Here is a 19,713-nt window from a genome sequence, read left to right on the forward strand (position 1 = left end):
ACAGGTGGTATATCACCTCCCATCACTCTTTCAAAATCCATGATTTCTATCTCAGTAAGCTCAGGACACCGGTTCCCAGACCAACCCTCAGAAAAGACAACCCTCTAAAGTGGGCTCTGGCATTTCCTGAAGGCAGAGGAGCCCCTCCCTGAGGGATTCTGCATTAGATTCTTAGGGTCCCAGGGGAGAGGAAGAGGAAAAAGAAACAGAGCAAGGGCAGGGACAGGTCTCAGGTGGGTGGGGTCAGGGACACCGGAGGGCTCAGATCAGTGGTTCATGAATAGCCCTGGGTCAGGAGTAACCTTCACATCCATCATCATGTTGTAGAAGAAAACAGACCCAACCCTTCTCTCCTCCAGGAAGCCTTCCTGGGTTGACTGTCACCCAGGTTCTACTCATTGCTCTTCCCTTAACAGGTGTCTGTGATTCTGCCAGGCTGGATTGTTGGCTCAGCTCCTGTCAGTGTCTGACTCAGCATGTGCAAACCCAGCACACAATATTCCCTGCAGACTGGCTCCCATCCAGGCACCGAGGTCCCACGCCAATCGCCAGCACCTGAAACCTCCACCTCATTCTGGATCCTCCTCTCCCTCAGTCTGCGCCCAGGTCTGGGCTTTGACGTTCTGCCTTTTCTGATGCCTCCTCCCTACCTTCCATCCCCATGAAGCTGTTTACCTCCTCTTAACAGCCTCCAGCCAGGCTGTGCAGGTCTGATCTGTCTTCCTCCACCCCAAACCCCTACCACTAGTTTCCTAAAGCACAGAGCTGGTCCCAGGGCCCCCGCCCCTTCCCTACACTTAACAACTCAGGATTCCTTACCGAAAGGATAAAGTCCAAATTCCAGTGCTTAGTTTTCAGGGACTTCCAGACTCTGGTCCTAACCCACCCATTCAAGCTGACTTCCTACTGTTTTCTCCATGAACACCAATTTCCAAGCAACCTTTCTGTTGCTCCCAGACATACTTTATGATTTTCTACTGTTGTTCCCTCTGCTAGAAATGCACCTGCCTCCCGATCCTGGTCTCTTCCCAGGCTCAGCCCCACCCTTGCTCACTGATTCTTGGGGCTCTCTTTCAGAGCAGGGATGCTGTCGGAGCGGCATGTTAGTTCACCCCTACCCTCACCCCCGTGCTACCACCTGTGTGGTGGGTGAGTGAGTGACCACGGGCGAGGCCTTGCGCTCTATCTCCCCAAAAGAGGAGACTCTTCCTTCTCAGGCTGAACACTGAGGGTGGGGACTGTCCGCCATCAGATAGGGCCCCCTGGAATCAGAGGTGATGTCTCCCCATCAGATATAAACTCCCTAGGGGAATAACCTGTGTCTCCCCGTCAGACAGGGGCTCCCTGGAGATAGAAGCTGTTTGTTCCCCTCAGACAGGGGCTCCCCGGCGCAAGGGCTATTTCATTCATCTAAAATGGATCTTTCCCAGGTTGGGACCGAAACTTCTTTTTCTGGATTGTAGGTGAAGTCCAGAACCATATACTGACAAATCCTTGGAAATATGTATGAAATTGCTTTACTCTCTCTCACACTGCTGTCCTTTCCACAGACATGTACACACATGTGCACACACACACAGGGACACACATAGACACACACAGCTTTGTTCTCCATTCAGCTCCTGATAGCCAGGTCCCGCCTCCTCCTGGGTCCAGCTCCGGTGGGCAGGAGGCTGCCTGAGCTCCCTCTAGTAGAGGCTGTGTTGGGCACAGTAGCGGGCACACAGCTGCCGGTGGTACTGCAGGTGGTAGTCCTTCACCAGCTTGCCCAAGATGTAGAGGAACTCGTCGAAGCAGATCTGGTTGTCCTTGTTCTTGTCTGCGGCCTGGAACAACTCTGTGATATAGTACGGCTCCTTCCGGCCCTGAGAAGTGGGCAGAGCATCAACCACCCACCCAGGCATGCAGCCCACCTGCCAGGCTCCCCACCACCCACTGGGAGGGGATGGGGCAACTGTGGCCTGGCCTTGCTTGCAAGGGCTTACGGGAAATGACTCCTCACTCCAATAGTCAGTGACTAGGACTCTGAATGCTGCAAAGTCAGGCTCAAGAGACAGGGGCATAGTGGGTGCCCCCATAACCGAGCCTGGAGCTAGCTGCATGTGTGCAGACAAAGGAGGTAAACTGGGCACCATTGATGGTGTACTGTCTGCAGTGCCCAAGCAGCACTGGCATCCCAGATGACTTCGCATCCACCGGCAGCAGCTGTTTATACTTCTCTTCACAGCTGAACTGGAGGCTCCTCTGGAGGAACACCCCAGCCAGGGCTTCCTCAAGGCAGGGCAGTGCCTTCCTCCTCCACACTGGGAGCTCCCCAAGAGCAGAGTCAACCTGGCCCTCGAGTCTGCATCCCCAGCGCTGCTGCAAGGCTGGTGCCCAGGGGGTCAGAGGTTTGCATGCCTGTGCATTTGCCTGCGTCAGGAGCAATTCCCAGGCAGATGCACAGCATTCGAACCTCTGACCCCCTGCGTGCTGGGCCCACATAGAGCGCAGAACAAGGGAAAGGACAAAGCCAGGAGCCCTAGAGCTGTCCAGTTGTTCCGAGGCAAGTGGCCCAGATATGGCCCTGAGGCCTGAGAAATGGGGATGGTAGAGGAGAGGAAAGAGGCATTTGAGGTGGAAGGAACAGCATGAAGAAAGTCAAGGGCCAGGGCACAGCACGGGGACAGAGCGGTAAGAGACAAGGTGGGCATCGGGAGCACTGGGCAGGGCGGGTGAGGCAGCTTTCAGCAAGATTTGGCTGGTGGGCATGAGGACCAGTGTGAAGCCCTAGAAACCATCCGGGGGAAGCAGCTGTGGACAGGTTTGCAGCCTCTCTCTCCCCTCAGGGCCCACCCCCACCACCTATTCCTGTGATCTTAACTGTTCCACAAAGCTAGTTACCCAGAGAGGAGCTGGAGGCTTCCTGCCTGGGACAGGCTCTCCCAGCTTCCCTCACCTCAGCCCACCTTCCCCAGGGCTGCCTTCTGTGTCCAGGTTCTGTCCCCGCAAGGGCCCCGTACCCCGGTGGGGCTGTGATCCCCATGAGTGCAGGGTCCGGGCCATCCTGGTACAGTTTGCCCTGAAAAGGACAAGGTTTCCTGGAAACAGGACCACCCACAATCACTTCCCCCTCATTCCATCCCTCTCTACAACCCTCAGAGTAACACTCCAGTAAGCAGAGGCAAGGCTGGGGAGATGGGAAGTGACTGAAGAAGAACCTTTTCGCGGATGGAGTGGCCTTGAGTGAGGATGGACCAGAAGTCCTCTGGAGATGACAGTCCAGACACCCCGGGGCATGGATAGAAAGCAGCACCCCACAGACACACTTGCAGGCCCCAAGGAGCCCAGTAATCATGGGTCTAGGTCTGATGACAAAGAAGATGGGCAGGGCCTGAGGGCTGTCTAAGCCTGGATTTGGGAGCTGGGCCTGTCCAGGTCTGAGACATTCTGGGGACAAGAGGTCGAAGGGGAAGTAATGTTTCCTAACCCCACCCCACCATACTCCCACCCTGGTTAGGGGGGCCACCGCAGCCCCTGCTATCCTTCTCCCAGGCATGGGGGCAGGAGGGCCAGGCTTGTGCAGCCCAGGAGATGGGGCTGAGCTCAAAGGGCTTGGAAGGTGGCATGGGCTGAGGGGCAGAGGCGCTGCCTGGATGGGCCTGTGGGCAAAGGGGAGGTGGAGGGCCTATACTCAGGAAGCAGGATGGGCCGAGGCATAAACAGATTTGGGGTTAGGACTGAGTTCCAGGAAATTAGCTAAGTTTGGGCTGGAGTGAGGCCAGGCAGGGAATTCTGCGAGAGGGAAGGACAAGAAACCCAGCTGTGCTGGGGCCACCACACTGTGGCCAAAGATCCCGCCGTCCCATGAATTGAAGATTCTCAGGGCCGGGCACGGTTGCTCACAACTGTAATCCTGGCACTTTGGGAGGCTGAGACAGGTGGATTCCTTGAGGCCAGGAGTTCGAGACCAGCCTTGCCAACATGGTAAAACCCCATCTCTACTAAAAATACAAAAATCAGCCAGGCGTGATGGCGTCTGCCTATAATCCCAGCTACTCAGGAGGCTGAGGCGCGAGAATCACTTGAACCTAGGAAGCGGAGGTTGCAGTGAGCAGAGATTGTGCCACTGCACTCCAGCTTGGGTGACAGAGTCAGGCTCCATCTCCAAAAAAAAAAAAAAAAAAAAGATTCTCATGGGAGATAGCGCCCTCTGTAATAACTTCAGCATTTGCTTTCAACACTCACTTGCCACCCCAGAATCCACCCTGTACCGGTGCCCTGGCCCCACTTCACCCCCCACCCTGATCCCAGACCCTGCACACCAAGCTGTCCATGAAGCGGGGCACATTGTCCATGAGCAGGGCCTGCAACTCCTGCAGGGACAGGGTCTCCATATCGCCTTGCCGGGCTGCATACTGGTGGAAGCAGTGGATGATTTGGAAGAGGGATTCCTCCACTGGGGTGTCTGTCATGACTGCTGGGCCCTGGCCCCAGGCAGACGGGCAGACCTGGAGGTGCAGGGGTGCAGCAGCCAGGGGCAGTGGATGGAGAATCTGGGAGAAGAGAACAGCACCTTGTCCCAGCCAGTCCACAGATGGTGCTTCCTCCAAGAACTTTCCACCCTCTTGTACCTGCCCACATTCCCGCACCCTGTCTCAGGCCCCCAGGGTCCCTGCACTCGTCTGACCCCTTGCAAACATGACTCAAAGTCGCTGCCCTGCAAGAAGCTTTCCTGAAAATTCTCAAGACAGGACTCTATCCGTTCGCTGGGACTGAGGGCTTCCTGGGCACAGGAGCTGCATCCTCCTCCCTCCAACCTACCCCAATTTAGCAGATGCCTCAAGTCAAGAATAAGGAGAAACTAAAGACTCTGAAGCAAGCCAGTGTTTGTGTTGCTTTCCAAGAGAAATCTTTTTAAACCCTCAAAAAGGCAGAATCCGCACTACCATAAACTCTCTTGTGCGACAAACAGAATATTAGAATAACCACACGAGGCAGAAAACTGGGCCCTCCTCTTGAGCCACTGTTTTCTTTCCCAGTTGAATGCACAGGCAGCACATGGATCCCATCTCTCTTCCTGCTGCCACCACACTGTGCCACCCTTTCCAAAGGGAGTCCCCGTGCCATCAGCACCATCCCTTCAGCCCTCACATCCCATGGCCCTCCCGGAGCCTCTGTGCAGCTCGTCTCTGGTGCTCCGATGCCTGTGACCTCCCACTCCCCACTTCCTGTGGAGATGAGACAAGATCACCCTGTCAGGTCAGCGGTGCTCCCTGGACTCTGCAGATAGGAATCAGGACAACTGCTGCTTCCACCACTCATGGAGCCAGCCAGGCACCAGGTAAGCACTTTATACAAATTATCCCATATCCCACGTAACCCTCATGCGGGCCATAGGAAGTAGGCATCTTTACCCCCGTTTTCCTAAGGGGGAAATGAAACCCAGAGAGGATAAGTAATTTCCCCAAGATCACACAACTGATTCACTTGGAGCTTCGTTCAAACCCATGTCTTTAGGAACAAGCCCAAAGGCATGCTTTCATTTCAGGTCCTACACCCGTCTTGGGCCACGATTGTGCTGTTGGGATGCCCATCCACACTGTACGTGTTCTCCAAAACAGGTAAGCTGTCCCCACCTCTGATTTTTAGAAGCTGCACAGACCCAACACAGACCCTCACCCCCACAATTCTCTTGGAAGAGGCACTGACCTGTCACTGTTGGGGTGAGGATCCAAATCCACAGATCCAGCCTGTAGTTGATCCCAGAGATTCCCCAGCGCTCAGGCAGGAGGCACCCGTGTGAGCCGCGAACCCACCACCAAGCCCCACATGCCACCCATCCTCAGCGCCTCCAATTATGGCAGCCAGTGTTGTGATGCTTCACAGGTCCTTCAGGAGCAGGACTGAGCCTTAATTGTATTCCTGAGGTGACATCACAACACTTAACTTGCTAAGATTAACAACCAGTTTCAGGGGCCCACGTCCCTTGGAGCAGGATCTGAAGCATCTAAGAATCACAAAAGGTCCCATTATCTGTCTCCCTGCCTCAGAGCTTGTCCTCTCAGCTCCAGAGCTTGGATGAGGTCAGACACACACTTAACTACATCTCCCTGGGGCGTCCTCTCTCCATTAGCGAATCCCCAAACTCCACTGTCATGAAGCACATTCATTCCTTCATTCATTCAACAAATATTCTTGAGTACCTACAGTGTGCCAGGCCTTCTGCTAGGCAATATGCATCAGACACAGGGCCAGCTCACAGGGGACATGTGAGGGGACAGTCACACACTGTCACTAGGCATGTGGAAGCCAACTGAGTGACACAGACAGGTGCTCCAGGCACCCAGAAAGGAACACCTTCCGCCTGGGGAGTTGAGGGGGACTTCCTTAGGGAGATAATATTTCAGCTGCAACTTGAAGAGACATTTTGAGTTGCAAGGAGGAAAGGAGGACCAGGCACTCTAGACAGAGGACATGGCACAGGCAAAGGCCTGGGGGTGTAAAACAGCGTGGCCTGCTCAGGGGATGGAGTCCACAGGGTGCACAATGAGAAGTTAGAAGAAACAAGGCTGGAGAGGCAGGAGGGAGACAAGACTGGAAGACCCTGTGCCAAGCTACAGCTGTGACTTCATCCTATCCAGCTCATAGTCTGTCAGTGGAGGCAGACATCTAGCCAAAACTCCAAGGTACTGTACTTAGAAAAGCATCAAAGACTTGGTGCCAAACATGCATCTCCCATCTCACGACCCCCACTACCCATGGCCAGGGCAAGATTGTGATACACAAACAAGAGAGGAAGCTAATAGAGGATTTTTTAAATCAGTTGGGTGATGGATGGGCGGTGAAAGAGAACTGGTAGAACCAGATTTGTTTATTAGTAAATCACTGACTGCAATGTGGAAGTCACCCTACTCTGAGGGGGGCCAGACCTTCAGGCTCGACATCCCTACAGGTGCTACCTGGACCCTTGAGTGAGTGACAGGTGGGGTCCCCTCTACCAACTCACCCCAACACAAGACTTCTCCCAGCCGGCCCCTTCTACTTGGCCCCATTTCACCCCACACAGCTCCCTTGGGAGGGCCCGCACAGGCTGATGATTGAATCTTCCAGAAGGGGACGCCAAAGGGCAGGTCATCAAACCAGAGACTCCATCTATGCATCCATGAATGTTGGAGAGAAAATCATAGGTAGACACTGAAACCAACAGCTTTTCCAGTTTGCTGGGTGAGGCTTCATCTACTCAACATAATGATTTCCCCAGCAAACAAGTGGTTCATCAATACACTTTTCTGTTTCTAAACTAAAAACATGGCTCGAATTTCTCAGCATTGCCAAGCTAGAGCCACAAAAAATTGTATTGAATTCTTTGGTTCAGCCATCATTACCCTGGCAATTTCTCCCAAAACAATTAATTAAACAGATACTAAAAGCAATCATCAGGAAAATGTCCACCATTGCAATGTCCATAACCAAGAAACAAAAATAAAAGCAAAACCTTAAAACTATCTAATTAACAAATTTGGTATACCTATATGGTTCACTGTTGGACAATTGCTGGATAACAGCTTGTTGTTCAGAAGAAACTTCATTTCTGACCTATTGCTGGGGATGGGGGCAGACTGCACTCCTTTTCACCCTACCTTTTGTTCACTCTGGGACAAAACAACCCCCTACACCATGCCAATACCCAGTGATGATCCCTTGCACAGCTGCGCTATAACTGCACTTTTTGCTTAATGTTACGCTGTGGACATCTCACATGCTTCATCAATGCTAGCCTGATTTTTAGCGAGTGCATAGCGATCATCTGTTTGCACTTATCAAAATTTGTCTTATGAATCCATTATTGTTAGACATTAAATTACTTTTATTTATACATTTTAATGTCAACTCTTCCTTAATGTTTATCAGAATTTTGCCACGTGTTAGGTGCTAGGTGCACCTGTGCTAGGTGCTGTGGAGAAAGGGGGTGGAAATGAATTGAATAACGTTCTGCCTTCCAGAAACTCGCAGTCTGTAGGTGGAGACAGACATCTAGCCAAAACTTCAGGGTACTGAACTTAGAAAAGAACCATAAACATGGTGCCAAGCATGCATCTCCCATGTCACAACCCAACCACCCACGGCCAGGGCTAAGATTGTGATCTTGACAAACACAGTCTTCATGTCTTTCCAGTGTGCAGACCAGTCACTGAAAACAATGTCCTGTGACATCCAGAAGCCAGTACAGCAAAGCAGTAGCACTTTCTGGTGAAATTGAGAAAGGAGGTTACCCGAAACTGGCCCTGAAGCACCCCCATCCCCGCTCTGGCCGCACCCGGGGTTTTAGACACCTCAAGGATTGGAAATACTTCAAGAAGGATAATATTCAATTTCTGACTAAGAAGGCAGTGAGGTGGTGGTGAAGAGGATCAAGTAATTACCTTAAAAATTAAAGAAATCTCATATGGTACTTGAGACGATGAATCGGGTTATACTGATGGAATACTGAAGGATTTTTGCCAGTTCTCACCAGCATATATCTATTTTCTTCTTTCCAGACCTTTTTTATCTTTAGGATTAGAGCAACCTGATATCCCAGTCAACAGCCTCAAGAGTATCTGAAATGTGTGTTAGATGGGCTGTGCTTGAAGGGGGAGCTGCTAGATGCATTAGAATCCTCACAGAAAACGTGATAAGGAGAAAGAAAGTGTGCATTATTGCCGTGTAGAGAATAAGAATAGGATTCGAGCATAGGGAGTCCCTAGGCTGCCTCTGTAGGACCAGGAGGCTGCTGAAGAGTGAGAAGATGATTAACAGTATTAAGTTCTTCGTCTTTGCTGAGCACTGCTCCATGGGCTTTACATCCACCCATTCATCTCATCTTCTTAACAATTGCTGAAGAAGCCCAAGGAATGACAATTACAGGAGCATGCTGGGGACACAGCTAGTAATGCAGAGGCACGTTTCTACCCCAGGCCCATGGGCCCCACATACCCGTTCTCAGCCACTACATTACCTTGTTCCCGAATAACAGGGAATCCAACCTTGGGGAGAGCAGTAGAAGGGCCCCATGGTTAGAGGAAAGAGCTGGAATAGAGGTGCTCAGGTGGGAGCCAGCCTGGGCTGACAGAGGGGCAGAAAGAAGGGCTGGAGTGGTGTAAATTGAGCCCAGAAAGACAGGAGATGAGGTCTGAGGGGCAGGCAGAGGACAAGCCAATGAGGACTTTGCAAAATTTGGACTTTAAGCAGGATGGGAAGCCACTTAAAGGCTTTCAGTAAGGGATATGCCATGTTCATAGCAGCTTTACATGCTATTGTAAAGCTGACAGTTCTCCCAAACGTAACCTGTAGATTCAGTGCAATCCCAATCCCAAAGTCCTTGCTGGAATTTTTGTAGAAATTGACAAGTTAACTCTGAAAAGTATATAGACAGGCCAAGAATGGCCAAGAGAATCATGAAAAAGAAAAGACATGGGAGGATCTACAGTACTAGATGTTAAGATTTATCATAACAGCTCCAGTAACTAAGATACTGCCGGGCTGGTTCAAGGACAGTCACATTTGTCAACAGAACTAAATAGAGGTCTGAGAAAAAGACACACATGTATGGTTTCATGCGAGTCTGTGTGAAGAGACCACCAAACAGGCTTTGTGTGAGCAACATGGCTGTTTATTTCACCTGGGTGCAGGCGGGCTGAGTCCGAAAAGAGAGTCAGCGAAGGGAGATAGAGGTGGGGCTGTTTTATAGGATTTGGGTAGGTAAAGGAAAATTACAGTCAAAGGGGGGTCGTTCTCTGGCGGGCAGAGTGGGGGTCACAAGGTGCTCAGTAGGGGAGCTTTTCAGCCAGGATGAGCCAGGAGAAGGAATTTCACAAGACAGTGTCATCAGTTAAGGCAGGAACAGGCCATCTGGATGTGTACGTGCAGGTCACAGGGGATATGATGGCTTAGCTTGGGCTCAGAGGCCTGACATACATATATGGTATATTTATTCTGTGACAAAAGTGGCACTGCTGAGCACAAGCTTTTCAATACATTTTATGGGATCAATTGGATGCTCATTCTCATGAAACGAGACCACACAAGCAGACAAAATGACAATTCCAAGTGGATTGTAGGTCTAATTGTGGAAAGTAAAGTCATAAAACCTCAATAACATATGCAAAGATATTCAAGACCTCAGTCTTGAAGATTTACTTCTATATTTTCTTCTAAGAATTTTAGTTTTAGCTCTTATGTGTAGGGCTGTGAACTATTTTGAGTTAATTTGTGTGTATGAAGGAAGGAAGGGGTCCAGCTTCATTATTTTGCATGTGGCTGTCCACTTGTCCTAGCATCATTTGTTGGAAAGACTATTCTTTCTCCATTGAATTGGCTTGGCGGTCTTGTTGAAAATTAATTGACTGTGAATGTGAAGGCTGAGAACACTATCATGAACGCCAGCTTCACCTATGTAAAGATATCTTCTCTCTGCCCTGCCTCCTGTCAAAATCTGACATGACTCTTGCTCAAAACAAGCTTTGTTTCCTGAGTTCCATGGCCTTGTCTCATGCGGAGCAATCATGTCACATTAACCCACTCCCCACCCCCATTCCACGTCCACCCTGTGGGCCACGGCCCTGCCCTTTCCCAGCTGTTTTATCATCTGCTTTTTCAATTAGGACTATGTTTAAAACATTTCCCCAATTCTTAAATATTTTTTGAGTGATGGATTCCAAATAGCTACATCATATGGAATTCCTGAACCATCCTGACTAACAAGAGTTTTGATGCCAAATGTGTGGGGGTTATATTTCCTTTTTATAAAATCCCCACACCAATCAATTCTCCAACACTCTGAACACCATCGGGGTATCTTGCAATTCCGTTCTGATCCTAACTACCCAGAGTTAGCACACACCCCACAAGGTGAAGCCTCAGCCCCACAACACTGCCCCCACTTCAGATGCCAATCGCAGCACCTGACCGCCCATACTTCTGACTGGCTAAAATTGGAGGTTCCTACAAACCCCCTCCTCAGGTTAGATAATCTGCTACGAGAGTTCACGGGACTCCAGGAGGCACTTTACTCATGATTACTGGTTTATTACAAAGAATACAACTGAGGAAAAGCCACGTGGAAGAGACACACAGGTCCATCTATGAGGGGCAGCACGGAGCTTCCGGGCCCACCCCAGGCGCCCATCCTTCTGGCACCCCACCCGCTCAGCAGCCCGACAGTTCTCTAAGCCCCATTGTTTGGGGTTTCTATGGCAGTCACTTTATTTAGGCATGGTTGATTAAATAATTGGCCACTGGTGATTGAAGTCCTTCCCCAGCCGCTCCCTGGAGGCCCAGCGTGGGGCTGAAAGCTCCAGCCCTCTAATCACATGGTTGCTTCCTCTGGCAACCAGCCCCATCCTGAAGCTATCTAGGGGTCCACCAAGAGTCACCTCATTAGCACACACTCAGTATGGCTGGAAGGGGATTGTTATGAATAACAAAAGATGCTCCCTCACACCTGTGGTTCAGGAGATTCCAAGGATTTCAGATGCTCAGTGTCAGGAACAGGGACAAAGACCAAATATCCATTTCATATCATCACAGGGATTCCGTGTGTATAGGCATCAAGATTGACTTAACCCACCATTACTAAAGATTTAATTATTGTAATCTCTTCCTGTTTCTACTAACTTGATTAACAATTGTATCCCCAATATACTATTTTACGCAGTGTCCACTGGTAAGCATTGGAGAGAAAAGAATACAAATTAAGTAAGAAAAGCCCTCTGCCTTTCCTTTCAGAAGCTTTTGGTGAAGATCTCTTTTTTTAACAGGTGCAAGATTGGTGCCCGACATGGGACTCACAACCTAAAGAAGGGCAGGAACCACGAAGGGCCCAGCCACGTGGTACTACCTCCCCCGACGACCAGGGGGAGGTGGGTGCTCGGTGGCGCCACCGTGTGGAAGCTTGGGAAACAGGAAACCAATTCTCTGTGCTCAGGGTGACAGTTTTGTCCTGGGCCTCAGACTGGGGCCAACTGTAACAGGAACAGTCCTGACTGTAAGTCAGAATCCTACAGTCCCCCTTGACCAGGGAGCCTTCCTGGAGACCCCCCCCTCCCCTACCGCACAGCTTTCTCCAGCTTTCCAGTTTTAACCTACACGGCCTGGCCTTGTCTTAAAATTGGGCGAGATGAGGAATGATCATTGCCAACTTGAAATTTGGTTGAACAGATAAATTTCTCGGGGTACGCATGGGTCACTTCCCAGCACTGTCTGTGTATGTGGCCTCCGAGAAAGCAACCTCCCTTATCAGGCTAACAGAATTGACAGTAAATCCTCCCAGCAAACCCATTCGACAGGATGGTGGGTGTTAGTCCAAGCTGCACCATTTTGTAAGCCCCCTGCCATTTTGCAGACCCTGGTCAGAGTGAAACATTCCATGTGGATTCAGGCCATGAGAAACATCCTGCCTAACCACCTGACCACAAGGCACAAGAGCATCCTTATCATAGCCTGCCAGGCAAAGGCCCAACTGAAGGAACATCCCTATTGTATCCTGCGGGGCAAAGGTCCAAGAAACAGGCTATCACATCCCACCGGAAAAAGGTCCAAACCACCTGATCATAGGAACATCTTATCAATATCCTCCCGGTGAGCTAGCTGTACTGCCCAGACCCCCACCTAGACCTATAAATTACCCCAGCCTGTAAGTGGCAGGGGGCTCTGGCATTAAGCTGGTCCCCCACCTCCTCAGGTCTTGTGCTGGATATAAAACCTGCATTTCCATAGAGCTGCCGACTCTCTCTGTGTCTTTCTTTAACGCTTGCCTTCCCTTCAAAACCTAACAGTGGGACCACAGGCTCTGGACTGCAGCTGGGTGTTCTCATCCTCCAGTGTGGATGGCTCACAGCAGAACTGAGTCCTAATAATCTCTTGTGAATGCCACAGAACTCTCTCTCTGTCTCTCTGTCCCACTCCCCCAACTGCTGCACGAGTCCAGAGATGCAGCTGGCCAACACCACCCAGAAGGACCCCAAACAGAACAGCTGGCTGTCTCAGAACATTCCTGTGGCTCCCTCTGCCCTGTCCCACTCACTGTGGCTCCTGGAAGTGCTCTATGGCCTACTGAAGGGATGACCCCTACAAAGCTTCTGCTGGTTCCCCCACCTGAAAAGTGATTTCTCGTCTTCTGAATTCCCACACACTTTATCTGAACCTTTCTGAAGACACCTGCCTCACTTGCTAGTTCGGCCAATGTTTATGGCGTTCTCTGCACTGGAGGCTGGGGGCACAATATAAGACATGGCTGGGCGGCAGCAAACATAGCATATGTGCGGCCAGAGCTGTCACTGAGACACACAGGGACATGGGGATGACGGCTCTGCCTGGAGAAGGCTTCACAGAGAAAGTGACCACTGAACTGCCTGGGGTTCTGGGGGCTTCCAGGCTCTGTCCCACTCTACTCTCTCACCACCCAGTGCCTTATATTGGAGTTCTCTCCTGGGGCCGGAGCATTGCTCAAAGCACGGTCCACTGTCAATCCATCTCCCTGCCACCCTGACACCCGCACACCCAGAACAGAGTCAGCACTCACAACATAAATGAATGGATAAAATACAGCAAAAAGAACAAATTGCTTTCTGTCCTCTTCCCCCAGCAACTTGAGATCTTCTAGAGACCCAGGAGTATGTTGCTTCTACCTCAGACTGGGGAGAGGGGAGCTCCCCAAAAAGATGGAGGAGATGAAGATATCAACCAGCCAAATTCCTGTTCACGACCAGCCTATTGTGAGCTCTTCTGCGGGATCAGCAGTGGCTGAGAGGTTGGATGTGTGATGGAGTGGGGTGGGTTTATGGAGAGTGTTTGTTCCAGACATGACACCGGGGAAGTGCTCACAGGGTTCAACCTGATCAGCAAGTGCAAAAGATAAGGCCCCTATTAAAGCTAATTTGCTAAGATTTTCATTTTAGCAAAAACAAATGATCCGTTTTTTGGATGTCTCAAATATATTTGAAATTTGTGGAGAGGTTCCGAGATGGCCGAATAGGAACAACTCCAGTCTACAGCTCCCAGTGAAACAGAGGACAGGTGATTTCTGCATTTCCAACTGAGGTACTGGGTTCATCTCACTGGCGCTTGTCAGACAGTGGGAGCAAGACAGTGGGTGCAGCCCACAGAGCGTGAGCTGAAGCAGGGCAAGGCATCACCTCACCAGGGAAGCACAAGGGGCTGGGGAATACTTTTCATAGCCAAGGGAAGCCGTGACAGATGGCACCTGGAAAATCAGGTCACTCCAACCCTAATACTGTGCTTTTCCAGTGGTCTTAGCAAATGGCACACCAGGAGATCACATCACACCCAGCTCGGAGAGTCCCACACCCACGGAGCCTCGCTCACTGCTAGCACAGCAGTCTGATATCGAACTGCAAGGCAGCAGTGAGGTTGGGTGCAGCGCACCCGCGATTGCTGAGGCTTGAGTAGGTAAACAAAGCAGCCAGGAAGCTTGAACTGGGTGGAGCCCATCACAGCTCAAGAAGGCCTGCTTGACTCGGTAGACTCCACCGTTGCAGGCAGGGCATAGCTGAACAAAAGGCATCAGAATCTTCTGCAGGCTTAAACTTCCCTGTTTGACAGCTTTGAAGAGAGTAGTGGTTCTCCAAGCACAGAGTTTGAGATCTGAGAACTGACAGATTGCCTCCTCAAGTGGGTCCTTGACCCCCAAGTAGCCTAACTGGAAGGCACCTCCCAGCAGGGGCCGACTGACACCTCATATGGCCAGGTGCCCCTCTGAGACAAAGCTTCCAGAGGAACAATCAGGAACCAACATTTGCTGTTCTGCAGCCTCTGCTGGCGATACCCAGGCAAACAGGGTCTGGAGTGGACCTCCAGCAAATTCCAACAGACCTGCAGCTGAGGGTCCTGACTGTTAGAAGGAAAACTAACAAACAGAAAGGACATCCACACCAAAACTCCATCTGTACGTCACCATCATCAAAGACCAAAGGTAGATAAAACCACAAAGATCGGGAGAAACCAGAGCTGAAAACCCTAAAAATCAGAGCACCTCTCTTCCTCCAAAGGAATGCAGCTCCTCACCAGTAACAGAACAAAGTTGGATGGAGAATGACTTTGACAAGTTGAGAGAAGAAGGCTTCAGACGATCAGTAATAACAAACTTCTCCGAGCTAAAGGAGGATGTTCAAACCCATTGCAAAGAAGCTAAAAACTTTGAAAAAAGATTAAACGAATGGCTATCTAGAATAAACAGCATAGAGAAGACCTTAAATGACCTGATGGAGCTGAAAACCAATGGCATAAGAACTACATGACTCATGCACAAGCTTCAGTAGCCAATTCGATCAACAGGAAGAAAGGGTATCAGTGATTGCAGATCAAATGAATGAAATGAAGCGAGAAGAGAAGCTTAGAGAAAAAAGAGTAAAAAGAAAGGAACAAAGCCTCAAAGAAATATGGGACTATGTGAAAAGACCAAATCTACGTCTGATTGGTGTACATGAAAGTGACAGGGAGAATGGAACCAAGTTGGAAAACACTCTGCAGGATATTATCCGGGAGAACTTCCCCAACCTAGCAAGGCAGGCCAACATTCAAATTCAGGGAATACAGAGAGTGCCACAAAGATACTCCTCGAAAAGAGCAACTCCAAGACACACAATTGTCAGATTCACCGAAGGTGAAATGAAGGAAAAAATCTTAAGGGCAGCCAGAGAGAAAGGTCGGGGTACTCACAAAGGGAAGCCCATCAGACTAACAGCTGATCTCTTGGCAAAAACTCTACAAGCCAGAAGAGAGTGGGGGCCAATATTCAACATTCTTAAAGAAGAGAATTTTCAACCCAGAATTTCATATCCAGCCAAACTAAGCTTCATAAGTGAAGGAGAAATAAAATTCTTTACATACAAGCAAATGCTGAGAGATTTTGTCACCACCAGGCCTGCCTTACAAGAGCTCCTGAAGGAAGCACCAAACATGGAAAGGAACAACTGGTACCAACCACTGCAAAAACATGCCAAATTGTAAAGACCATCAATGCTAGGAAGAAACTGCATCAACTAACGAGCAAAATAACCAGCTAACATCATAATGACAGGATCAAATTCACACATAACAATATTAACCTTAAACGTAAATGAGATAAATGCTCCAATTAAAAGACACAGACTGGCAAATTGGATAAAGAGTCAAGACCCATCAGTGTGCTGTATTCAGGAGACCCATCTCACGTGCAGAGATACACATAGGCTCAAAATAAAGAGATGAAGGAAGACCTCCCAAGCAAAAGGAAAGCAAAAAAAAGCAGGGGTTGCAATCCTAGTCTCTGATAAAACAGACTTTAAACCAACAAAGATCAGAAGCAACAAAGAAGGCCATTACATAATGGTAAAGGGATCAATTCAACAAGAAGAGCTAACTATCCTAAATATATATGCACCCAATAGAGGAGCACCCAGATTCATAAAGCAAGTTCTTAGAGACCTACAAAGAGACTTAGACTTCCACACAATAATAATGGGAGAATTTAACACCCCACTGTCAACATTAGACAGATCAATGAGACAGAAAGTTAACAAAGATATCCAGGAATTGAACTCAGCTCTGCACCAAGCAGACCTAATAGACATCTACAGAATTCTCCACCCCACATCAACAGAATATGCATTCTTCTCAGCACCACATCACATTTATTCCAAAAATGACCACATAGTTGGAAGTAAAGCTCTCCTCAGCAAATGTAAAAGAACAGAAGTTATAACAAACTGTCTCTCAGACCACAGTGCAATCGAACTAGAACTCAGGATTAAGAATCTCACTCAAAACCGCTCAACTACCTGGAAACTGAACAACCTGCTCCTGAATGACTACTGGGTACATAATGAAATGAAGGTAGAAATAAAGATGTTCTTTGAAGCCGATGAGAACAAAGACACAACATACCAGAATCTCTGGGACTCGTTTAAAGCAGTGTGTAGAGGGAAATGTATAGCACTAAATGCCCAGAAGAGAAAACAGGAAAGATCTAAAATTGACGCCCTAACATCACAATTAAAAGAACTAGAGAAGCAAGAGCAAACACATTCAAAAGCTAGCTAGCAGAAGGCAAGAAATAACTAAGAGCAGAACTGAAGGGAGATAGAGACACAAAAAACCCTTCAAAAAATCAATGAATCCAGGAGCTGGTTTTTTGAAAAGATCAACAAAATTGATAGACCAATAGCAAGACTAATAAAGAAGAAAAGAGAGAAGAATCAAACAGACACAATAAAAAATGATAAAGGGGATATCACCACTGATCCCACAGAAATACAAACTACCATTAGAGAATACTATAAACACCTCTATGCAAATAAACTAGAAAGTCTAGAAGAAATGGATAAATTCCTGGACACATATACCCTCCCAAGACTAAACCAGGAAGAAGTTGAATCTCTGAATAGACCAATAACAGGCTCTGAAATTGAGGCAATAGTGAATAGCCTACCAACCAAAAAAAGTCCAAGACTAGACGGATTCACAACCAAATTCTACCAGAGCTACAAAGAGGAGCTGGTACCATTCCTTCTGAAACTATTCCAATCAATAGAAAAAGGAGGAATCCTCCCTAACTCATTTTATGAGGCCAGCATCATCCTGATACCAAAGCCTGGCAGACACACAACCAAAAAAGAGAGAATATTAGGCCAATATCCCTGATGAACATTGATGGAAAAATCCTCAATAAAATACTGGCAAACTGAATCCAGCAGCACATCAAAAAGCTTATCCACCGTGATCAAGTGGGCTTCATCCCTGGGATGCAAGGCTGGTTCAACATACCCAAATCACTAAATGTAATCCATCATATAAACAGAACCAAAGAAAAAATCCACATGATTATCTCAATAGACGCAGAAAAGGCCTTTGACAAAATTCAACAGCCCTCCATGCTAAAAACTCTCAATAAATTAGGTATTGATGGGACGTATCTCAAAATAATAAGAGCTATTTATGACAAACCCACAGCCAATATCATACTAAATGGGCAAAAACTGGAAGCATTCCCTTTGAAAACTGGCACAAGACAGGGATGTCTTCTCTCACCACTCCTATTCAACATAGTGTTGGAAGTTCTGGCCAGGGCAATCAGGTAGGAGAAAGAAATAAAGGGCATTCAATTAGGAAAAAAGGAAGTCAAATTGTCCCTGTTTGCAGATGACATGATTGTATATCTAGAAAACCCCATCATCTCAGTCCAAAATCTCCTTAAGCTGATAAGCAACTTCAGCAAAGTCTCAGGATACAAAATCAATTTGCAAAAATCACAAGCATTCTTATACATCAATAAAAGACAAACAGAGAGCCAAATCCTGAGTGAACTCCCATTCACAATTGCTTCAAAGAGAATAAAATACCTAGGAATCCAACTTACAAGGGATGTGAAGGACCTCTTCAAGGAGAACTACAAACCACTGCTCAACGAAATAAAAGAGGACACAAACAAATGGAAGAACATTCCATGCTCATGGATAGGAAGAATCAATATTGTGAAAATGGCCACACTGCCCAAGGTAATTTATAGATTCAATGCCATCCCCATCAAGCTACCAATGACTTTCTTCACAGAATTGGGAAAAAACTACTTTAAAGTTCATATGGAGCCAAAAAAGAGCCCGCATTGCCAAGACAATCCTAAGCCAAAAGAACAAAGCTGGAAGCATCACGCTACCTGACTTCAAACTATACTACAAGGCTACAGCAACCAAAACAGCACAGTACTGGTACCAAAACAGAGATATAGACCAACGGAACAGAACAGAGCCCTCAGAAATAATACCACACATCTACAACCATCTGATCTTTGACAAACCAGACAAAAACAAGAAATGGGGAAAGGATTCCCTATTTAATAAATGGTGCTGGGAAAACTGGCTAGTCATATGTAGAAAGCTGAAGCTGGATCCCTTCCTTACACCTTATACAAAAATTAATTCAAGATGGATTAAAGACTTACACGTTAGACCTAAAACCATAAAAACCCTAGAAGGAAACCTAGGCAATACCATTCAGGACATAGGCATGGGCAAAGTCTTCATGTCTAAAACACCAAAAGCAATGGCAACAAAAGCCAAAATTGACAAATTGGATCTAATTAAACTAAAGAGCTTCTGCACAGCAACAGAAACTACCATCAGAGTAAACAGGCAACCTAAAAAGTGGGAGAAAATTTTTGCAATCTACTCATCTGACAAAGGGCTAATATCCAGAATCTACAATGAACTCAAACAAATTTACAAGAAAAGAACAAACAACCCCATCAAAAAGTGGTTGAAGAATATGAACAGACACTTCTCAAAAGAAGACATTTATGCAGCCAACAGACACATGAAAAAATGCTCATCATCACTGGCCATCAGAGAAATGCAAATCAAAAGCACGATGAGATACCACCTCACACCAGTTAGAATGGCGATCATTAAAAAGTCAGGAAACAACAGGTGCTGGAGAGGATGTGGAGAAATAGGAACACTTTTACACTGTTGGTGGGACTGTAAAGTAGTTCAACCATTTTGGAAGACAGGGTGGCTATTCCTCAAGGATCTAGAACTAAAAATACCATTTGACCCAGCCATCCCATTACTGGGCATATACCCAAAGGATTATAAATCATGCTGCTATAAAGACACATGCACACATCTGTTTATTGCAGCACTATTCACAGTAGCAAAGACTTGGGACCAACCCAAATGTCCATCAACGATAGACTGG

General features: G+C 48.0%; 1 protein-coding gene across 1 annotated transcript in view; it reads right to left on the reverse strand.

Annotated features, from left to right (window-relative positions):
* Positions 1-1,540: 1,540 nt before the first annotated feature.
* LOC134734732 (protein S100-A15A) overlaps positions 1,541-19,713 on the reverse strand; it is a 40,743-nt gene continuing 22,570 nt past the window's right edge. Inside the window, exons 2-3 of the mRNA XM_063628117.1 lie at positions 4,305-4,535; positions 1,541-1,865 (exon numbers count right to left, since the gene is read on the reverse strand). Coding sequence (XP_063484187.1) covers positions 1,689-1,865; positions 4,305-4,454 — 327 coding nt within the window. The 5' untranslated portion in view covers positions 4,455-4,535 and the 3' untranslated portion in view covers positions 1,541-1,688. The remainder of the gene's footprint in view (positions 1,866-4,304; positions 4,536-19,713) is intronic.

Source organism: Symphalangus syndactylus, chromosome 12 (genome assembly GCF_028878055.3).
Source record: "Symphalangus syndactylus isolate Jambi chromosome 12, NHGRI_mSymSyn1-v2.1_pri, whole genome shotgun sequence".
Lineage (NCBI taxonomy): Eukaryota > Metazoa > Chordata > Mammalia > Primates > Hylobatidae > Symphalangus > Symphalangus syndactylus.